Source organism: Petromyzon marinus, chromosome 50 (genome assembly GCF_048934315.1).
Source record: "Petromyzon marinus isolate PM22_M1 ecotype Great Lakes invasive population chromosome 50, UKy_Petmar_22M1.pri1.0, whole genome shotgun sequence".
Taxonomy (NCBI): domain Eukaryota; kingdom Metazoa; phylum Chordata; class Hyperoartia; order Petromyzontiformes; family Petromyzontidae; genus Petromyzon; species Petromyzon marinus.
The window spans coordinates 2,718,808-2,741,052 of NC_133716.1; the positions used below are offsets into that span (position 1 = coordinate 2,718,808).

A 22,245-nucleotide genomic window follows, 5' to 3' on the forward strand; every position below is an offset into this window, starting at 1 on the left:
AAACTGGGCGGCGTGCGCACGGACGGATGGCGGGTCGTGAAAGGGATCGAGATAGAGGCTAAACAAACTAAATTGGTGGGAAGGAGGATCGTAAGGAGCCGTTGTCTGCAACCCGGAGCCAGCAAGCAATGAGGTCGTGGGTTTGATTCCGAGTTTAGTGCCGCCCGAGGTTGAACCGGGCTCTCAATCTTGATTTGAGGCTTCCCTTACTACAGGAATTTAAACTGTTTGGTTCTTTCGGTAAAGTCACGTAGATAGAAAATACAAATTATGAAGTAAAAATAATAATAATACGATAATTGTTCATCCGTTGGTGTACGCATTAATCCAAGCGTATTATATGATATAAATATCACGTTTTTCACCGAACCTAACCTCGCGCCTACGTGTGTGAATCTTCCAATAGGGCCAAGTGAAAGCCACCAATTACGGAGCGCGAAGGATCGCCCTCTAGCGTTGGGCCAGAGGGCCCGGTTGAAGCGGCTCCCAAAGTATTTGCTCAAATTGCAGCAATTTATCCGCTGACGCAGCTGCTGCTTGCGTTGGCAGCGGTGCAACGCCGAAACCTCAACGCGTCCGTCAATAGCACAGCGTGCTATCAAAAGGAAACGCGCGCAACAGCCGATGTTTCAGGCAATGGCCCTTGTTCACAGTGCATAGAGAGGCCCAGAGAGCTGGAAGAAGCAGTTCCAAGGAGCGTCAGTCCGTTCCCTGACAGGCGACGCGAGGCTCCAACAACTCCGAGACGACGTTTTGAATGCCTTCGGGCGACCTCGCGCCAGGCGACGGTGACGGAGTAAAGTGTGACCGCGTCGGGAGGGCATGGGGCGGAAGCGGCGAGGCTGTTCGTGACCCAATAACGGCAGCGATCGCCCTTCGCGCTGAACGTTTAACGCGAGTCGCTCGTTTTCTTGGGGGGTTTATTTTTTGTCCATCGGTGCTATTTTTAAGCACGTTACGACTCCGCTCTTAAGCGCCACGCAAGCTCTCTTACCAGATTAGGGCATTTCAAAGATCGCTATTAAGTCATGCTCAGCGTCCCAGACAGCAAGCTCACAGGACGAGGAACGAGCAAAAAAAAAACCTCTCGCGCGGGCACAACGCGCAGCGCCAGCATTCCGAGGCTTCCGCCACCACAGCAGCAGCAGGCACACACAGAGACACGGGCGCGCGGAGCTGCGGGATAAAGACATCCAGCACGCACCTACCTAGTCATTAGCGCGGGGGGGGGGGGATCTAGTGCAGGACGATGGGGTGGGGAGGGGGGGGGGAACTGAATGCGGCGCATGCCACGGCGCTTGCCGCTGTTTTGATCCCGACCGACCGCAAATCTCCCGAAGCGATCCCGATCGAGTCTCCCCGCTCCGGCGAGCGCCGCGGCGCTTGGGGGACGGGAGGCGGCCCCCCTCCACGCGGCGGGACGCTCGTGGCTCCGCCCACACCCCGCCACCTCGAGTGCCACGGCGGTCTCAATAGGCGTTCGCAGACTCCGCTCGCCCGTGCAGGCTACAACTGAAAGCGGGGCTGATGTTCGGCCATTTGAATGGCACGAGGGGGCAACGCTCTATCCCCGTGCGGATGGAAACAGGCGGCGATTGGGACACTTGCTGCTCTTGGCGAGCCAGGGTATTGGCAGTTTCACAACATCTGCGCGGTGATCCACCAACCCTGGCTGCTGTCTCCGCAGTGCCGGATGATAGGCCACGTGCGTAGCCACCGCCGCCCAACTCCAAAAAGCAACGATGCAAGTTCAAATCCCAGCTGGGGAGGAACGGGTGGGGGGGGGGGGGGGGGGGTGGGAGTTGACGTAGCCCATGCTGTCCCAGCACCAAGAAGGAAAACATGTCCATGGATAACGTTCAGAACCCTTGGGAGGGAAGCCAATTGTTATATTAACTCGTGGAGAGACCGGTTCTTGCCATGGGTCTGTGGCTCAGGGCCACCGATGCAATGTGAGGCACCTCTGTACGCTCGCGTGAGCAGGGAGACACCTCGACTTACGATTCGTGTGTCGATGATTTTTACGACTCATTTCTCTTTACCCGACCCAAAAAAAATACCGCCCGTACAAAGACATCAATTTGGCGATGCTGCGTTGGCAGTGGGGCACAGATAGTAAAACAAAACTCGACGTCAATAACAGTGTGACCTTAAAAGGATGAAACAGATAGTTGACACTTTGGGCAATGGCCAATCTCATAGCACACATACAATAGACAGCTGTGAGCGAGTGACAAAGTGCCGTGCCGAACCTAATAGACACTTGCTCACCGCACGAGCCCACAAAACGTGTAAGTCTAAATCAAGGACTCAGTACAGATTTTCCACATTTTTCTCCTCCAACTAACTAACTAACCCGTAAGCCGAACATGACGAGCGCAACTCATCAGCATCTTAAGCCGGGGATCACTTTCAACAGCGACAAAATGTTCCATCACTAAAATAAGTTATCACGGGACTCTTACTTTTGCCAGTATAAAAGTAAGAAAAAAGAATAATAGGTTTTGCCCTTTCTGGTAACACAACAGGAGGTTGTGTTAAGATGCTCAAACACCAAATAGATTATACCTTTTGCGAGAAATCAAGTCTGGATTACCCACACGCACTTGTGAACACGCAAACACAGCATGTTCCGTTCACCACAAGTACGTGTGGTTAATGCGAACTTGATTCCTCGCAAAACGTACATGTTAACATCTTAGCACAGCGACTGTTGTATTTCCAGAACGGGTAAAAGCCTAATTCTTGTTCGCCCACACGAGGTGCGTCGTGCGGCAACTTCCAACGGATCTTTTAAACACGGCCACGCGGGGAGGAGAGGAAGGGGGGAGGCCCTCACTTCAAAGGGAGCTGCCCTGCGCACGGTGGTCACAAGAATCGCCCGTTTCAGGAGAGTCGCATTGGCCACTGGGGCTTGGGAAACGGCCAAAAAAAACCAGTCGCAGCTGTCGTCACGCATCGCAGCTGCGGCAACCATCAGTGAGGAAGGGGATGCCACGGGGGCGAGATGTTAACCACCTCGCCCCGGTATACGACCAGGCCGTGGGTTCGATCCCGACCCTGACAAATCAATGCCTACTGCTGTATATATTTGGAGGTCGCGTTGTATCTCTTCCCCGTGGGCGTGTGGATTCTTTTAGGGGCTCCGTTGAGAGTGAGCGCGGGTTCAGAGTGCTTGGCCGCTGTGCACTTCTACGCGAGATAAGCCACTCCATCGAGCTATCGTTTGTCATCGCCGGGTCATTTCTGAAAAGGAGCTACGTAGCTCAAGTGGGCCTTAACCTGGTAAAATGCAATTAGTTTATAGTTGGAGGAAGAGGAGGAGGGGGGAGGGAGGAGAAGGGAAGGAGGAGGGGAGAGGAGGGAGGGAGAGAGGAGGAGAAAGAGTGGCTTCTCTGCGGTCGCTCGCTACACTTGCGCCGAACAAACCGCGCCACGGAGCGCAAAAGTGCCACGGGCAACCCTCGATGCCACGCCGCGGTTAGATTCATCGCGGTGCCAGATTGGCGTTGTTGGGTAACTCCTCGAGTTGCCACCTGTCCGACTTCGAGCCGGACGTGAATACGCAGTGGGCAGCGTTGCAGTCCGGGAATTGGCGTCTGCCTGTCGGGTGCCAGCAATTGATTTGTACCGAGATCTGGCTACTGGTATCGCGTTGAACTTTATTTCCGTAGTCTACTGTACAGGTTTAATTATAGACCTAGGGCCGTCTGAGAAATATGTCGTGGTTTGGTCTATAGTGGAAATGGTGGTAATACTACCACCCCCAATCTACCCACTGATTTGTTTGACAAAGTCACTCAGGTAGTAACTCGCATACTCAATTGCCCACCCACCCACTCACTGGGGTTGCCACCTGTCTGGAAATCAGCGTCTGGTTTTTTTGGGTGGCAGGAATTAATTTGTTTCCGAGATCCGGTTGGGGTGGTCTATTCAACTTTATCACAGCAAAAAAAAACCCCGGTACAGTCCCGATAGCGCCTTTATTTTTGATGGCATAGCTCGCAAGTAAAAACATCCATTAATTGGCTGAACACATCGTAGCATGTAGAGCCGCTGGCGGAGCTTGGACAATTGTTGGGTCGTGCCGGCTCACTGCCTGACTACATTCCAGCTTGTCCGTGCCACCGCAGCGATTGCGAGATTTGCCGTTTGCATGAACAACGAGACCATGTGAAGCTGAACTTTATTGTTTATAAATTATTTCGCCTTCAGACATCGTCTAAATTCAGTGCGGTTGCGCGCTGGCGTTTTCGGCCAATTCCTTACCGAGCGGACTTGCAACGCGGGCAACGCCTCGCGATACGCGCAAGGCCCATGGTGCCGTGAACGTGAAGCGGTCCCCTTTGCAATGCTGGGCGGTGCAAAAACCGCACCGATGCAACAAACGCACCGGTGCCTCTCCACGCACACAAGTACAGTCTCGACCACAATCCACCGCTGCGTGACGGCTTTCCCGTGCCTTGCGGTCGCGAGGGACATCTGACCATACGCTTCATAATGCAGCAGGATTCTAGTGCAGGACGGCAGAATTCACTCTGCTGCACTGGCCTCCGCTGCCCGCGACGCCTGCTGCGCTTGTTTTGCGCGCACGCTGGTCACCCGCGCATGCACGTACCAGGCTCATGAAACACATCGCCTGCTTAGCTTGTGAGATCTGCTAAGATTGGGTCAATTCCGGGGGGATGTAGCCGTCAGGAGGCCACTGAAGCTATTAGGACGCCAATGGAGCTGTGCACTTTTAAATCATCTCGATGGGCAACTCATTGCTTTAGAAGTGCTTTTTCTGTTTTAGTTTGTCGTCCTTCCACCCACACCTACGATGAGCACGGCTGGCTACGTGCATATATCACTAGATAAATATCTCAACAGGCAGAAGATATGAAAGTAATGAAAATCGATGCATTGTAAAGGAGAGGAATGGTGATAAAGCACACTGCGCTATGAACTCGGAGCCGTGAGTTTGATTCCCGGACACGGATAAAATCAGTGGCGAATGGTAACTAAACTGATTGTGAGCTGTCACTTGTGTACATTTAAAGTACACAGCTACAGATAAGTAGATCCTATAACTACGGCCTACCCACTACATTATTTACAGCAACATCTACTCACTTCAATATTCACAACAGCAGCTACCCACTGCAATACAACAGCAGCTACCCACTACAATACTCGCAGCAGCAGCTACCCACGACAATACTCACAACAGCAGAAACCATATCTGTCAACCCCTTATCAGTGCCCTACCTTATTACAGACCAATTCAGACCTTGTTGGTCACCCCTTGCCCTTATAAATCTCAACGTACATCCTACAAAGTCCCATCACAAGGGAGAAACACAAACAAATCTAATTTTTTCAGCCCGTATTGAATACGGAGTACACCGTATGGGTTGACAGCTTTGACAAACCCACGACAAAACTCACATCATCAGCGACTGACACCCAAGCTTGCAAGGAATAAATAATCTTTTACACTTCTTGGATACAGCGTGACGAACCTGCGATTTCGCGCCTGTGACCGCACAGTGTGTGTGCGTTATTTATGTAAAAATATTTCCACGTCGAAATTTATAATTTTTTTGCTGTATTAAATTAACAAAGAATTCTGTGCTTACCGATGCATTGCCGAGACTCGGGTCGCCCACAATGCTGCCTGAGCCAAGCGGGGCAACTTTGGGGTTCTAATATATTCACGAATTAATCGTTAAATTAATGATATTTTCTATAAATCATCATTATTACTCATTTTATATGGCGCATTTCATCGGAATAGATCACAAAGGGCTCTTACGCGTGAAAATCTCAACACTCTCTAGTAAACAAGGGAATCAGGACAAAGACAACAACAAATAACCGTGGTGCACGTGCCAATCACATTTTTGGATAAATATATCAAAATATTAAACTGGACTGGGCATGTCCATCAGAGCCAAACTAAAGCCACGACATCGAGCGTTAGAGCAGCAGTGGGAGACACAGCCAAGGCCGGCGCGTGTGTGGCGTTGCCTTGTTTGTAATTTTTAATTGACACCCATAGCTCGGGACACCTGACATCGGTTGACCGTGAGTCCATTGATCCGGTCGGGTAAAAGCGGAGGTTGAATGGCGGCAGTTGTAATTACTGGCGAAACGTCGGACTCAGATTGTAAATGTTGTGGCCTGGTGGCGGGTTTTAACGACACATTTATACATTTACGCGATCTAACCCCCCCCCCCCCCAAAAAAAAACCCTCTCTATTATGGGCTCTGCGGCGTTTACGGCTCCTTGCTCTACCGCAGGCACCGGCCGGCCGCGATTGCGAGCCGCCCACAGCGCAGGACCTCAGCAATGTTGGCCGAGTGCCACGACACGCGGCCATTCTGAACTCGCTCCCCAGAGCCACGCAGCTACCTTGTAATCACTGTCATTTCTCACACGCCCCCCTACCCCCCCGGAGAGCCCCGGCGCGTCACAGACGAGAGCGGTGTGGCCGGGAAGAGTGGTGCCACGGTCGAGTTTGATCACGGCGGTTGAGACGGGAGCTTTCGCCCCGGGACTATGCTCGACGGCAAGGCAGTGGTGGATGCGTGCGCGCGCTCCCCTAAAATTGTCGCTCGCTCGGTGAATTTGAGCGTGTTCTCCTATAACGCTGTCGTTGCTGCAATTCCTGAAGAACACCGCGTGATGGCAAAATCGCGTCATAAAAATAGCATATAATGTCGGGATAAAGCACAGTCCCTGATAACACGTGAGTTGCGTACGCAGGCCGAACATAGGCGCGTGGGTGTCATCTAGAAGCATCCAGCAGCATCCCGCCTTGTGCGATGACGCTACGCTCAGGCAGCCGCACGACCGTTTATTCCGACTCGCGCTGCGACGTAGTTCTGTTCACCCGATGGCGTTGTGTCCAATCCGCGCTGTGAGAACACGCGGCGTGATCGGAGAACAGACCGCGATCGGTCTCCTGCAGCCGAGTTAACGCCGTGAGATCATCCGCCAGCACCGCGGGCGCCGTCCATGAGCGAGCGGTGTGCCGTGTGTCTCAGCTGTGCCAGCTTGTATCACCGGATCGACAGAGACAGAGATAAATAACTGGACGGTGGGGGGGGGGGGGCAGCCCCCTCTGATTGCGTTCACACTCGATCGCAGGCATTGGAGATGTCAGGGTCGAAAAGAGTGAAGTGATTTTTCATTGATATAGCGAAAAAAAATCTGCATGACTTCATCGAGCCAATTATGTAATTCTACATTCCTCGGTTTGGTTGCCAGTTTTCCACACAAACATCACCGTGAACTTCAAAGTGATGCTCATTCTATCGACCCTGGGCAAAATAATGATGGGCTGTGCTGACTCGCCTGCGCCTCCAACCAGAAACTGAACTCATTTGCAACCTTCTGATTAGAGGTACGTACATGTGTACGCTGAACTTCTTTCACACCGTACATAACCTTTGTAATCGGAGGCGCGTGGGAAGGACAACAAACTAAACGAGTTTTCAATCAAGGCAAGACACACACGACCACGTAAGAACGCGCACACTACCAGATACACACACATATGTAGTGGCCTTATTGACGACGGAGACTGTTGACTTGAGGCAACACGTATTTATTACAAATGCTTCACAGTAGCGACCCTGACACTCGAAGAGGTAACGGCCTCTTCACCCGTGCTATATAGAGGCAAGTGTTCCCCGAGTTAATGGCCCACGCTAACTCCCTATTTCCCTCTATCCTAGTCCTCACTCAGGAGGCTGTCTGACCTGGTCCAGCTTCGGCGCAGGTCTCGATCACCAGCCACACGAGTCCGGTCCTCAGAAGGACATCGGCCCTCGCGGCTCTGGTGTCGCACCCCCTGGCTTGCTCTGCCCGGCCTTCAAAAGGGCAGCGAGTCAAAGGAGTTCCAGGGCCTGGCCAGTCGGTCTTCTCCCTTCACTGGCTCTTCATCCTGGCTGGGTCGAACTCCCTCTCAGCTCTCCGGGTCCCACCTTTTATACTGTCCCTCACTGAGGGGCGGGGCTGGGAGGGATCACAGCGTCCCCCACAGCCCCCCAGGGTGGTGGCCGTAGCGGACGTGTTTGTGGCCACCGCTATACAACCGCGTGTCACCCTCCCGTAACACCTCTACACATGCACAAGTTCATACGTACACATACAAACCACCACACACATACAAACGCAAACAACCCTACCAGATAAGTACAAACACACCACCACACACACACACACCACTACCAAACCAACTCAACTGTTTTTGCTCCTCTGGGAGTAACCTGAAGTTTTCAACGATTTAAAGCCTAAACAGCGGCGCTCTGCGAGGCAAACCCCACAAGTCATTCTTGGTTTTTTTTTTCTCTCTCTTCCTGCGAGGACACGAAGAAGCCGCTACCCCGCACGGACGCACGCGCGCAAGCGGGCTGTTTGGGCTCGCGGGACGAGACGCAGCCGGCGAGCGATGGAGAGAGGGGTGGGGGTGGGGGCCCTTCTCCCTCCCTGCCGTGGGGCCGAGGAACTCCACCGTCAGCGGCCTTCCTGTCAAACATCTCACCGCCGGCTGCAAGCCGACACCGACGACGAACGCCGCATTTTACTTTGCAGGCGGACGGCAGAGACGGAGAGGCAGGAACGGGCCGAGGGGCTGGCAGGCGGGAAGCGCGCGGGCAGGCGCTGCGATGAGAGCGCGCGTCCAGGTGAGCGGACAGTCCACACCGCTCAGCGGCACATTATGGCCAGGTCCGGGGGGAACCCAGCGCCTAGACGCTTGAGCCGGTTGGATAATGAAACTCGCGCCGGATTAGCACGGTTGGCTACGTGCGGCGCGAAATAAATTTCAGACGTACATAAGTGGAAGAGGACATCACTTAAGTGTCGGCACGCGGCCGTGGGAAATGTCGATGACGGAATAAACAACGAGCCTCCTTCCCCCAATGTTTTGTTTCTGCCACGTAACAAAAAATAAACTTTGAGAATGTATTGCACAAACCGTGGTGTGCACGGCTTTCTGGGAATGTGTCTCATCAGCAACACTAGTTCAATGTAAGCAAGCTCTGGATAGGGTTTTGACATTCAGTGTCTGAAATTCCTGCTGTGAATTGCCTGCTGTTTATAAAGCGCTCTTGCCTACACACCCTCTGGTTGTCCTCAGGAGGACAGTATACTATCGTAGCCTACTACAGCGAAAATCAAGTTGATACAAGGCCATTTCTACCTGGAATAGTGGATAGGCACCTTCAGTCACCTGACGCTTAGAGTGTCTGTATTCCCACAGACCTTTGTCAATGCATGTATGTTGAACTTCTTTCGCGGCGTACGTAGCCAACCGTGCTAATCGGGAGGTGCGGGGGAAGGGCAATAAGCTAAACACAAAAAGCAGTCATAAATAAATTAGTTTTAAATCCAGATTTAAAAGTACGTAGCTCCCAGTGGCTTACTCATATCGGAAGGAAGGGCGTTCCAGACGACCGCAGAAGGGCATCTCAAAGCGAGCGATGCGGATTGACCTCCCCAAACCATGTGGGTCGTGGGGGTTCAAGTTTGAAGTTGAGCTTCTCTGACCAGGTCAGAGAACTCAAGAGACCAACAACAACGACAACCGCCATTTTCCACTAAGTGGCGGTGACGTTACCACGCCGCTTGTGCCAGGCTACGTGCATCGTTGAGGCCACGTGAAGTGTCGAATGCCCGCTGGCAGGAGGTCACGGGGCAGACCCAGGTGCCATGGGTAGACTGACTGAGATGACTGGCCGATGCACCACCTGTGCCCCCTACTGTGCCAACTCAAGAGACCAAGGGTAGAGTCACTTGCAAGAGTCTCCCGTGATTGCTGTGTCGTGTCAAAAATTTAGTAATCTGTGGGTCATTTCCCAATTTGGCCAATTATGACCCTGACACCGGCACACACGGTGGGCCTACTCTTGTGAATGATGTGAGGGAAATCTTCAATGTCCACTGTGAAACTGACGGCGCGTAGTAGTAGTATTACGGTTACTATACCCACAGTAGTAACCAGGGCGGCCGCTAGATTCGAACGGTAAACTTCTGCAAAGAGCAGCGAACGCAGCGCTACCTCTGGACCGTGTCGCCACTCTCGGGGGGGGGGGGGGTTGTTAAACCATACTTCACCACGCCGGCCAATTCTGGTTGGCAAAGCATGGTGGGGGTGCAAGGACCGGTTCGGATGTCACTCACGCAGCAAGTTCGTCGCGGATGGGAACTGAACTCAGGCCGCCAGGTCCTAGGTGCAGTGAGCTAACCACCGCGCCGCCACTCCACGCGCACCAGAGTATCTGCGTAGAGCCGTAAATACGCGTGGCTCTGTGCACAGGCCGCCCTCAACACCTCTGGCTGCACCTCTCACTCCTGACGGAGGGGAATTCGCAATCAGCACTCAATGATAGCACGGCACAGCACTGCGGATGCCTTCGACTGCGGCGCACAGAGGCAAGAGACCCACATTTGGCCGTGCAGATCGCGCTCTTCGCTCCCCGCCTATCACGGGAGACGCGGATACGCGAGGCGAGCGGCACGGAGAGTGTCAAGCAAGCCCAGGCCACCTTCGTCCCCCCTTCCCCCCCCCCCCAGCGCCGATGTTCAGCTCCCGGCGCTCACTTAATGCCGTACGTGAACCTCGGGGGCGGCACACGAAATACGTGAGACTCCAGTTGGTGCCGCTGCTGTGGCTGCGATGCGCTGTGATCCGGAGTCGAACTGCGAACGCGAGCGATGCAGGGAGCTCGAAAGTGGACGTGTAATCATTGTCTGATTTTATCGACTCGCTGAGGTGTTAGAAGCAACCAAACGTAGCCTACCATTTGGCGTTCCCTGTGAAACGTGATCTGATCACTTGCAACGTTACTCGTTTCAAATGAACGTAGTTCAGATTGGTTTACCAGCAGCCGTTTGCCAGGGTTTTGCTTCGTGGTGAATCCGGGGTGGATGCTGCAGGCCAAGCGAGATCGAAGCGACGAAATGAAGACATATAAAGGAAAGCGAGCGGGAGCAGGGCTGGACGGATTTTTTTGACAAAAAAATGAATTTGACGGTGAAAAGCGACAACGCAATGCACGTGAATAACGACCTGCTCTGAATAAAGGGCCGTTGCCCAAAACGTCGCCGGCTATACCACGTTTTATTCTTACAGCAGAATCGTCCATCACAAAGGGAGACTTTTTTGGGATTAGATCCCGGAAGTATAAATGTGCCGTTAACTCGCCACCACCGGTTTGTCATGTAAACAAAACGTGACAATTTAATTTGCGACTTCGGCACACCGGTGTGTGTGTTGGAGAGCAAACCCTCAACGTTTGCAATTTGAGTTAACGACGTTTCGCTCGTGGTCACAGCCAGCTTCGCCAGGCGGTTTGCCAGAATTGTGAAGGAAGTCTCCCTGCTTCGGCATCACGGACGAACGCTTTGAGTTTACTGACGTCGATGAGAATGTCTTCGATCAGTGCGCGTATCTCACCTGCCACGACATTAACGATCAGAATAACGGAGACATGGGTGCTGGGAATTACACCGAGCGGGCAAGGGGAAGACGTGGGTCAGAGAACGCACGTAACTGAACTCTTTCCCGTACGTGTACGTCATCGAAACGAAACTGGAAGAAAAAATAAAATAACTTTATCGGTACCGAGGCACCCCCACAAGGACATGTGGCACAGTTTGGCGCCAGCTATCGCAGACTGACGGCTCGTGTCGCTAAAGTTCTCTGCGGCGAGTACGACGTCTTTAAAGCAAATAAAATTAACGCTGAACCCGCTGGCGCGTTCTCGAGATTCAGCGGCAAAACGGGACACCCACCCACCAGCCTGCAACTTGCACGCGTCTCGGAACGGGAAAGGGTTAAAGGCCTCATTATGAGCATCGAGTGAAAATAACACGGGCTGGTGGCAGAACGCATCTCCAGCAGTGGGCACGGCGAGGCCCCCATGGAATCGCCGCTCTCATACTCCAGCCACCACAGGACGGCCACGCAACTCGACAGCACTTCAGCCGGGCCACAGACGGACAGCACTCGCGCGCCGCCGTCCCCCAAACACGTTCCAACGTCTGCAGTCGTGACTATTATTAACTTTCACCGTTCACTTTTATTCACCCTTCAACGGAAGAGAGGGATAGCACAACTGCACGGGCTTTCTCCGAAAGAACCTCTCTCGTGGTTAGCAGGCACCTCGGGCACTGGCGTTTAGCTCGTGAACATTTGTCGCCACACGCAAGGACAGGATTTACCCAGGAAAGTCTCGAGCTCAGGCTCGAGGCTCTTTCTCAGGAGGGTCCTGAAAAGTTGCGACGTGGCTACGTGTTTCCCAACTGAGTAATTCTCAAGTAAATATTCAAATTTGGCAATCGTAACGCCGGCACGCAATGGCCTGCCCGTTTTCAAAAAACAATGTCTTCAATATTCTTTGGGTATTTCGGTAAAGTCACGTAGATAGGTTCAAAGAAAATATCAAAAATATAAATAAATTATTTGAACCTATCTACGTGAACTTTACCGAAAGATCCAAAGAATATGAATTCCTGCAGTCACGGAAGCTTCAAGTAAAGATTTAATGTCTTCAATGTCCACTCCGAGGCAACACGGCACACATTCTCACAGGTACTACATTTTTTGTACTATTTTTTTTTATTTTACCAGGTAAGGCGCACTGAGCTACATAGATCTTTTTTAGATAGCTCGACGAAGTGGCTTATCACGTGGAAATTTAGAGCAGCCAAATACTTTAGACGCGTGATGTTGATTTTAAATGTGGAGGGAAAAGCGGAGGACCCGAAGAAAAATCCACACGACCACGGGGAGAACTTGCAAACTCCAAATATACAATAGGCGTCTGGGTCGGGATCGAACCCATGACCTCCTGTATACATCTCGTCACCGTGGCGTTTAACACACCCGCAGTAATAACTCGGGCAGCCAGCCTGACACGAACCGTAACGCTCTAAAACAAGCAGTAAGTGGAAAGTTTATTTAAATGTAGGGTCCGCTCAGTGCTTTGTCCTATGCAGGGTCAATAAAACGAGGACCGTTTTGTGGAATGACAAACATAGGCCGCGTTCTGGATAGCCTTGAGCCTGCTACAGAAATGTGGAATTTCCACCACAGGTAACAACGGACGAGAGTACTCCTCAACCCTTTCACGAGCAGGGTCACATTCGTTGCGTGAGGTAAAATCATCATCCGTTCACTTCATTTTATTTTCACTCAGCGCACACCGGAGTGACACTCGAACGGCGCTCACACCCGCAGCAAGGCAGGCCCTGCAGCACGGAGGCTCTGCCGACGAGCGGGCAGACACTGGCCCGGATAAGCAGCGGGCACTAATGGAACCGTGATGAGAGATGTACACACGCACACACACACGCACACACACGCGCACGCACACACGCGCACGCACGCCCGGGCCGCCTGTCCGTACTTCCCAGCCAGCCGCGACTGAGGAAAGATGCACATTAGCCTTTTGACATCTCAGCTGATTTCAAACAACCTCTGGACGGTATGACGTGAGATCTAGGCACTTGGGGGGGTACAAAATTACCTCTGCACTTGAAAACCCTCACAGCCGCTCCCACCACCACCACCAATCGCCCCGCAGGACAAACGCGCGATCGAGGCCGACGTCTCTTCGTAAGAACTTTACGTACGTATGTCGACCTTCTTTCGCACCGTACGTGTGCCATCCTGCGCCTTAATGCGGCCATCCTTTGAGCTTTCGTGTGAGTCACCTGCGGTTTTTGACCAACGCTGCTTCTCGTGTTAATGCAGCGAATCACTGAACCAAGTGAGACCCCCATTGAGGTGTGTTACCTTTGGTGGCTGACACCCTTGAGGTGAAATCATATTCAGATTAATTGCCTCTTATGTCTAGCAGACCTCAACATTGCCATTTAACCTGTGGGCATATTGCCATAATACCCAAGAATATAATCGAATATATTAGCCGTTAACAAGACTAACAATGCTATTCACTTGTCTTCTCTTGGTATTGTGTTCCGGGGATGTTTGGCCCCCATTCCTTTCGTCCATATATTCCCGTTGGACGTCCGCTCGTGGAAGGGGCCCGCGGGGTTGCCACGGAGGAAGCCATCGCAAAGCAACGTCACCGCAACGTGCAGGCTGCCTCACGGACGTGCCCGACAGCAAACCGACTTGCTGTACTGCCGGCGATCCACCAACCCCACGATGCCACGCGAGTCGAGAGACCGCGCGAGATGGGACGCCGCCCATCGGGTCTCTTTAACGTCGAGTCGACGAGGGTCCCATCAGCAGATTATTTAAAAATGAAAAAAAAAAACCCACGTGTATTTCACGAACAGAACCCCCGTAAGCTCAAGAGCTCAAGAGAACCCCTCAGCATCGCCGGTTCACTTAATGCACAAAAAGCAAACGCCCCGTTCATTTATCTCGCTTAGCGACAGCTCGCCCCAAAGCAAACACACCGTGCGCCCGCAGGACGAAAAAAAAAAAAACTCCCCACTTGAAAAATAAACGCAAACAAAGCGTTCTCTGCATAGTGTTCCTGAAATAGCGGGATTCTCTCCGGAGCTTCCGATGTCCCTGGTGCCATGGGGAAGGGGAGCGACGGGAGAGTGAGAAACCCCTGTGCAGGAGAACTCATCCCGTCCGTGGTAGCCGTAGGGTCTGCGGGGAAAACAAACAAACAAACAAAAAAACCTCCCGATTGTAACCGCGGCTCTATTCCTCTCGATTATCCGCGTTCTTGTCCAAAATGCGGAGAGCGAAGCTGCTTCTTCGGAACGCGCGTCAGATATTTGCGCGCGCAGGAGAGGACCCCGTGCGACGAATGCACGGGTTCCCCGCAATTTCGTTACGCCGCGGGTAAGAGAAATAAAATCACGGACAACCACGCGAATGACAGCGCCCGCGATATCCGTTCCCACCCACCCCCTGCATCACCGCGGAGAAGAGAAGCGCACAGTACGGGCCGGCGCTGCCCGCCTGCTCACTGGCCATGAGAGTTTGATGGTGACACCAGGGGAACTTTGCGGCAGGACGGGCGCACTTTGAGGCCACGCGAGGTGTCAAATGCTTGCTCGCGAGAGGATTTCATGCTCCCTCCAGGTTACGTCACCGTCGCGCCGCGTACGTTTGTTGTGACATCGAGCCGAGCAACGCCTCGCACAGGACACCAAAGCGTTGACGGCAGTGCCGGCGTTTTTCGCGGGAGGCTTTCTCGGCGGTCCACCCCATCTCATCCGTGCGCCACGCTCACACCTCCCCGGCCTCCCGGCCGGTCGCCCTCCCTCCCTCCCTCCCCGGCCGGCTCCATCAATCAGCTCGCCTTCAATTCAACGGCCCTTTATTTGACGTGCCGAGGGCCCCGCATTGAAATTCATTATCTCTTTGGCAAAGGAAACCCGGGTTACCACGCTCGTGCAGAAGCGCAAGTTGGTGGCCGCACGCCCTTTGATTCGGCACCGGTGGAGGCATAACGTGTGTCAGCTGTATCAGCTATTTTGCTGTGACTGAAGCTTGTGTTGCCTCCGAAACGTCGTGATTTCATTTAGTTGTTTTCTTTTATTTTATTTTACCTACGTGACTTTACCGAAAAAAAATAAAAAGAGTATCAATCCTTGCAGTCACGAAAGCTTCAAATCTGGAATCTACCTGTTCCGTCTGTACGGGACGGAGTGTTGCAACCCCCGTGACTTTTATTCCGGGTGCTCTGGTTTCCTCCCACGTGTAAAACACTCGTTAATTGTCCCAGAACGCCTTCATATGTAGAGGACCGCAGAGCTTGGGGGAGGAGGAAGGGGAGGGGGGGTGGATTTGGCGCTGGCTCTACCCGCTCGTGTGGCCGTGTGGATTTTTTTTCGGGTCCTCCGGTTTTTGCCATCCACATTCAGAATGAACGGCACGCGTTCAGAGTAATTGGCCGCGATAAATGTCCACGCAAGGATGAGCCGCTTCGTTGAGCTACCATCTGTAACGGATAGCCTCTGTGGGCTTTACCTGGTAAAGTAAATAAAAATAGTTAAATAAATCGCTTATCGTCTGCGGTTCCTCCTCGCGCCTCCGAGCCGTTCTCTCTCCTCCCTCTGCTCGAGAGCGACGAGCGAACGCCGCGCGGCAACGACGCGTTACAAGTTGACGCGTTTGTTGATTTTATCGAAACAATAATCATTGTCCAATATTAGGGTTTGGCTACGATACGGAGCACTGCGACACATCATGCATAACGACGACGACGACGATGATGATGATGATGTACACAGGGTCTGTAATGTCTGTGGCAAACGACGAGACCTTCATCCAGCAGTGGATTGACAAAAGGGCTCTGCGTGATATGTGCGTCATGAATATATGATTAGCACAGAAAGTGTGTCTAGAGTGAGCCAACTGACCCTCTGGCTATCCGCGTTATTGGCAGGCTGCGTAAGGCGGGCGATATTAAAATCTCATGTACCCTACACGCACGTGTTACGCGATCTTAAGCCCATGTGTATCAATCACATCGCAATCACATTCGTCCTCATCATTGGTGCATCATGCCGGTGTGTTCAGAATCCCACCGACGGTGTGTTCAGAATCCCACCGTGTGCATTTCATGGCGAGCGTCTGTGAAACGCAACCAGTGCTGGAAAAGAACTAATTCCAAAGTGCTTTCCTACTTCAATGAGCACCGAGGCATTGGTGGTCATCTCCTGTTTACAACCCTGAGCCGGTGGTAGAAATTCCACATTCCTATGTCAGGGGTGAGTCCACCCTTGGAACAAACACTGTTGACATCTCCGCCAAATGGTACCCATTTTAAGAGCCGCCGGAGGGACGATAGGCCGAGTCTATCCCCCGAACTATAAGATTCGAACTTGCAACCTGCCGATTGTGAGCCGCTCGCTCAAGCGCCGAGCCACCCTCTACTGCTGCCAAGCCAGAAATAGATCACACGGATGACTGTAATCCGATTAGCCACGGACAGGTAGTGGTGGTAACCCGATAGCGCTGTGTTCCCCTCTGCGGCTGTATTTTGTGATGTAATCGGATTACCGTTAATTAGCACACGCCGGTCAAATACCCCTTAACGATTTACGTCTTCGGGGGATTCAAACGCGAGGCCAAGAACAATAAGGGCCAGGAAATGACCGCGGGGGCAGCTCGGGTTAACTCGGGGACAGCTGCAGCCGCCCATGCACGCGGTCCGTAACTCACGGCCCTGCCGACAGGCACGGCGACACATCAACATAACGTGAACACATTTGAGCAGGTAATTACATTTTTATTTAACTATTTATTTGATTGCACCCAGTCAGACCAAAAGCTTTTTTTTTGCAGAAGCGACTTGGCCACAAATGATGGCTCAAGGAAGTGGCTTATCACGTGGACAATTGTAGCAGCCGAGCAACGGTGCTCTAAACGCACGCTTCTAAGTGTGGAGGGAAAACCCGAAGGGCCCGGAGGAAAAACCCACGCGACCATGGGGAGAGAGACACGCAAACTCGAAATATACAGGCGTCAGGGTCGGGATCGAACCTTGCGTCTCTCTGGTGTACTCTCTCAGTCGCATCCCCCTTGAAGGTGGCGTGTGTGTGTTTGTGCACGTGTGTGTGTGTGTGCACGTGTGCGTGTCTGTGTGTGGGGAGTGGTAGTGTAGCGGCTATGAACCTGGCGACCCGGGTTCGATTCCCGCTCACGGTCAACACCGGTGACGATTATCTGAACCGGTTCTGGGCCTCCCCTAGGCCGACTCAGCCTCAAATTAGTACCTGGTGGGGTGTGTAGTTAACATCACCACTGGGGAGACAAAGGCAGTCGGGCGTGGTGCTGGCCACCCACCCCCTCGTGTACCGTTCCGGCCTTCATAGGTGCTCGCTAACAGCACTTGCCCCTACAGTCTGTTAAGGCTACACGGGGGATCTTTGTCTTTGTGCAAGCTTGTGCGTACGGGAGTGGCGGCGCGGTGGTTAGCATACTGCACGACGAGCTCCCGGTCATAGCAAATAACAGTGGTGAACATTTTAACCGGTCCTGGGGCCATACCTAGGTCGACTCAGCCTTGAACGGGTACCCAGCGCACTGAGTGTAAACATCTGGGGAGACACAACTAACCGGGAGTGGTGCGGAGCCAGACCCCATCCTCTGCCCTGCTACAAGGGGATCATTGTCTCTTTAGTGAAGTAGCAAACATTCACTTGTTCAAGTCAAGGTCAGGGCCGACACAGCTGTCATCATCATCACCGTCCTCCTCCTCCTCATTGTTGTTGCCACCGTCATTGTGTTACGTCTCAACCTTAATCATATCGCTGTGTGCATCTGTGTGTACGCGTGTGTGGGGAGCGGTAGCGTAGCGGTTAGCGCTACCCTGCGCTACGAACCTGGCCATCTCACATCCAACACCAGTGACGATCATTATTTTAAGTGGTCCTGGGCCTCCCCTAGGTCGACTCAGCCTCAAATGAGTACCTGGTGCGGTGTGTAAACATCGTCACTGGGGAGACAAAGGCGGTCGGGCGTGGTGGTGGCCACCCACCCCCTCGTTTACTGTTCCGGCCTTCATAGGTGCTCGCTAACAACACTTGCCCCAACAATATGTTAAGGCTATACGGGGGATCTTTGTCTTTGTAGTTCTCTGTAGCCCTGTGTGTGTGTATGTGTGTGAAGCCCTGTGTGTGGCTGTGTGTAGCCCTGTGTGTGTGTATCTGTGTGTAGACCTGAGTGTGTGTATCTGTGTGTAGACCTGTGTGTGTGTATCTGTTTGTAGCCCTGTGTGTGTATCAGTGTGTAGCTCTGTATCTGTGTATCTGTGTGTATACCTGTGTGTAAACCTGTGTGTGTATCTGTTTGTAGCCCTGTGTGTGTATCTGTGTGTAGCCCTGTGTGTGTGTATCTGTGTGTAGACCTGTGTGTGTGTATCTGTTTGTAGCCCTGTGTGTGTATCTGTGTGTAGCCCTGTGTATGTGTGTATCTGTGTGTAGCCCTGTGTGTGTATCTGTGTGTAGCCCTGTGTGTGTGCATCTGTGTGTGTGTACCTAGGGGAGCGGTAGTGTAGCGGTTAGCGCGCTGCGCAATGAACTCGGCCACACGGGTTCGATTCCCGCTCACGGCCAACACCAGTGACGATTATCTGAACCGGTCCCAGGCCTCCCCTAGGTCGACTCAGCCTCAAATGAGTACCTGGTGCGGTGTGTAAACATTGCCACTAGGGAGACAAAGGCGGTCGTGGCGTGGTACTGGCCACGCACCCCCTCGTGTACCGTTCCGGCCTTCATAGGTGCTCGCTAACAGCACTTGCCCCTACAGTCTGTTAAGGTTATATGGGGGATCTTTGTCCTTGTGTGTGTGTGTGTGTAGCCCTGTGTGTAGCCCTGTGTGTGTGTCTGTGGCACAGCTGTTTTTGTCCTGATCTCTGTTTGCTTCCATCGCCGTGCCCTGTTTTATTGCTTTTTTGCTTTTGTAATTGCTGACCCGGTTCACTCTTCGCTCGTGAAGACTAATCCCGCTCTCTGGATGCCCTCACCAAGTTCAAACTAAATAAACTTGAACTTGTGTGTGTGTGTGTGATCTGTGTGTGTGTCCTTCTCTTGTATCCGTATGTCTCTATCACTCCCCACCACCGCTCTTACCCCTGCCTCCACTTCCTCAAGTCACACACACATTTATTAATGTCTGACATCGATTTATCTTTCTCGCACGCACACACAACCACTTCCGTCGGCCGCAGACACACAGACACGCGTACACACGGACACACAGACACGTGTTACACACAGACACGCACGATACGTCCGTCTGCGTGACGATGGCGACGTCGTGCCGAACAGGCAAAGAGACGTGCAAACGCCACCTCCGTCTGTCAGCCTTGTGTCACAAACAAAGGCACAGACACCCCCCGCATAGTCTAAATAATAGACTGTTGGGGCAAGTGCTGTTAGCGAGTGGTACCTATTATGGCCGGCACGGCACATATGGGAGTGGAGGGGTCGGCACCACGCCCGGCCGCCTCTATCTCCCCAGTGGCGATGTTTACTACACACACCGCACTTGTATGCATTTATATGAACGTTCATCAGCGTTCATCTCCCTTGACGATGCTAAGGAAGCCGTCACTCGAAATTCCACATTGCTCCGACAAGGACGAGCAACTTAAAACGACGTTAATTCTCCGCGTCCAATGCTGCCGCAGCCTCACCAAGATGGTATTCATTTTACCAGCAATGTAATGACAGTAACAACAATGCTCCTTATCTAATTGATGATGATGATGATGGTGGTGGTGATCGTGGTGACGATCGTCAGCATGGCAATGGTAATGCGAGTCAAATTCATCCAGGAATTGAACTCGGGACATCTCAAACGCGTACAACCTGTAACAGCCGTGGCCTCTTCACAAACTCACTGGGCAGCGTCGACACAGCATCCCGAAACACACAGGCTGACCATATTAGAGGTGTTTTGGGGTTAGATCGGGTAAATATAAGTGTGTCGATAAACCCGCCACCACCCGACACTGCCAATTAGTAAGGTTAGTCACGTAAACAGAACGTGGCCAATTCGTTACTAGTACATCACACCGCTTGTGTGTTCAAGAGCAAATCTACAACATTTACAATCTGAGTACACAATCTGTGGATTTGCTCTCCAACACAACGGTGTGCTGTACCAGTAACGAATTGGCATGTTCTGTTTTCGTGACAAACCTTGCTAATTGGCTGTGTCGGGTGGTGGCGGGTATATCGACACATTTATATATTTACGCGATCTAATACAAAAAAAAACTGCATTATGGATGATATTGGCCGCGAAAGCCTTCGTGTTTAAATGATACGGGCTGACACTTAGGTCTGTCAGTGCACCTCAATCAGACGCAGATACAACAACAACAGCAGCCGCTGTTCGACACGAAGTGGCGGTGACATCACCACAGTGCTTGTTCTAGGCTCAGTGCACTTTGAGGCCACGTGAAGTGTCGAACGCTCGCTTGACAACGGGTTACGGACCAGACCCAGGTACAGACAAGACAGCTCCAGAAACACAAAGACAAAGATCCTCCATATAGCCTTCACAAACTGTTGGGGCAAGTGCTGTTTGCGAGCACCTATTAAGGCCGGCACGGCACACGAGGGGGCGGGTGGCCAACACCACGCCCGGCCGCCTTTGTCTCCCTAGTGGCGATGCGCACACATCACACAAGGTACTCATTTGAGGCTGAGTCGACCTAGGGGAGGCCCAGGACCGCTTCAAATAATCGTCACCGGTGTTGGCCGTGAGCGGGAATCCAACCCGCGCGGCCAGGTTCGTAGCGCAGCGTAGCGCTAACCGCTACACCCACCGCTCCCCACGCAGACACGCACACGCGCAACAGCCACGAGGAAGACACGCGCGGTGTCTCCGCGTGTTCGTCTGCCCCGTCTCCCGTCGCGTGCTCGTTGCGCGTCCGCTAACTCTCCTCCTCACTCCTCACTGTACCTTCCCAGCGGTGTCCGTTCCAGAAGCGGCAGAGGAGGAATGTCGAAGTGCCCCGCTCAGGTGCCAGCGTGACAACCGCGGCGAGCAACGCCAGCAGCAGAGAGTGGGGGCGGCGGTGTCTTCTCCCGTCCATGGGGCTCATTCCAAGAGGCGGGCACGAACAGCGCGGCTCTGTCCTCGGAGGGGACTTTCACAGCTGCCGCGTCGCTGCCTGACACCGCGGGGGCTTTCTGGAGCCCGCGGTATTTCGCCGTCCGATTGATAAAAGTTGACGACGGCTCGGGCGGCTTGGCCTCCAGAAACCTCTGCGGCGTTTTATTTATTTTGTTTGTTTTAACGAATGCGCTGCCCTCCTCTCCACACACCCCGGCCGCCTGCACGGCGTCGCGATTATTTTTGTTCGATAAGAGCTCCCCGCTCGGATTCTGCTCCCAGTTCGCAAGTTCGGCCGCTTTGGTTGAGAGAGACTGGATTTTTGCCAGGGTTTTAAAGGGAGGCAAACCCACCAACCACCACCACCACCCCACCTCCACCCTCTCACACCCCGTGCGCCCGCCCGCCCGCCCAGCCCTCCTCGCTCCTCTCTCGCTCCTCACCTCCCCTCCCCACCGCCCTCCCTCCCCCCCGTCCTCCTCCTGACACACTCGCGCTACACGGCTTACTCACGCACGCAGGCACGCGCGGCGCACACACACACACACCACCACACACACACACCACCACACACACCACACACACAACACACACATACACCACCACACACACACACACATACCACACACACACACACACACCACACACACACACACCACCACACACACACACCACACACACA

General features: G+C 53.0%; 1 protein-coding gene across 2 annotated transcripts in view; it reads right to left on the reverse strand.

Annotated features, from left to right (window-relative positions):
* LOC116953224 (laminin subunit gamma-1-like) overlaps positions 1 to 22,245 on the reverse strand; it is a 173,449-nt gene that overhangs the window by 71,129 nt on the left and 80,075 nt on the right. The window contains exon 1 of one of the 2 annotated variants that reach the window (XM_076074754.1): positions 21,411 to 21,915. The exons of the other annotated variant lie outside the window; for it this stretch is intronic. Within the exon in view, the coding sequence (XP_075930869.1) occupies positions 21,411 to 21,552 (142 nt within the window). The 5' untranslated portion in view covers positions 21,553 to 21,915. Of the gene's footprint in view, positions 1 to 21,410; positions 21,916 to 22,245 lie in introns of those variants that run through there. 2 annotated transcript variants of the gene reach the window in all.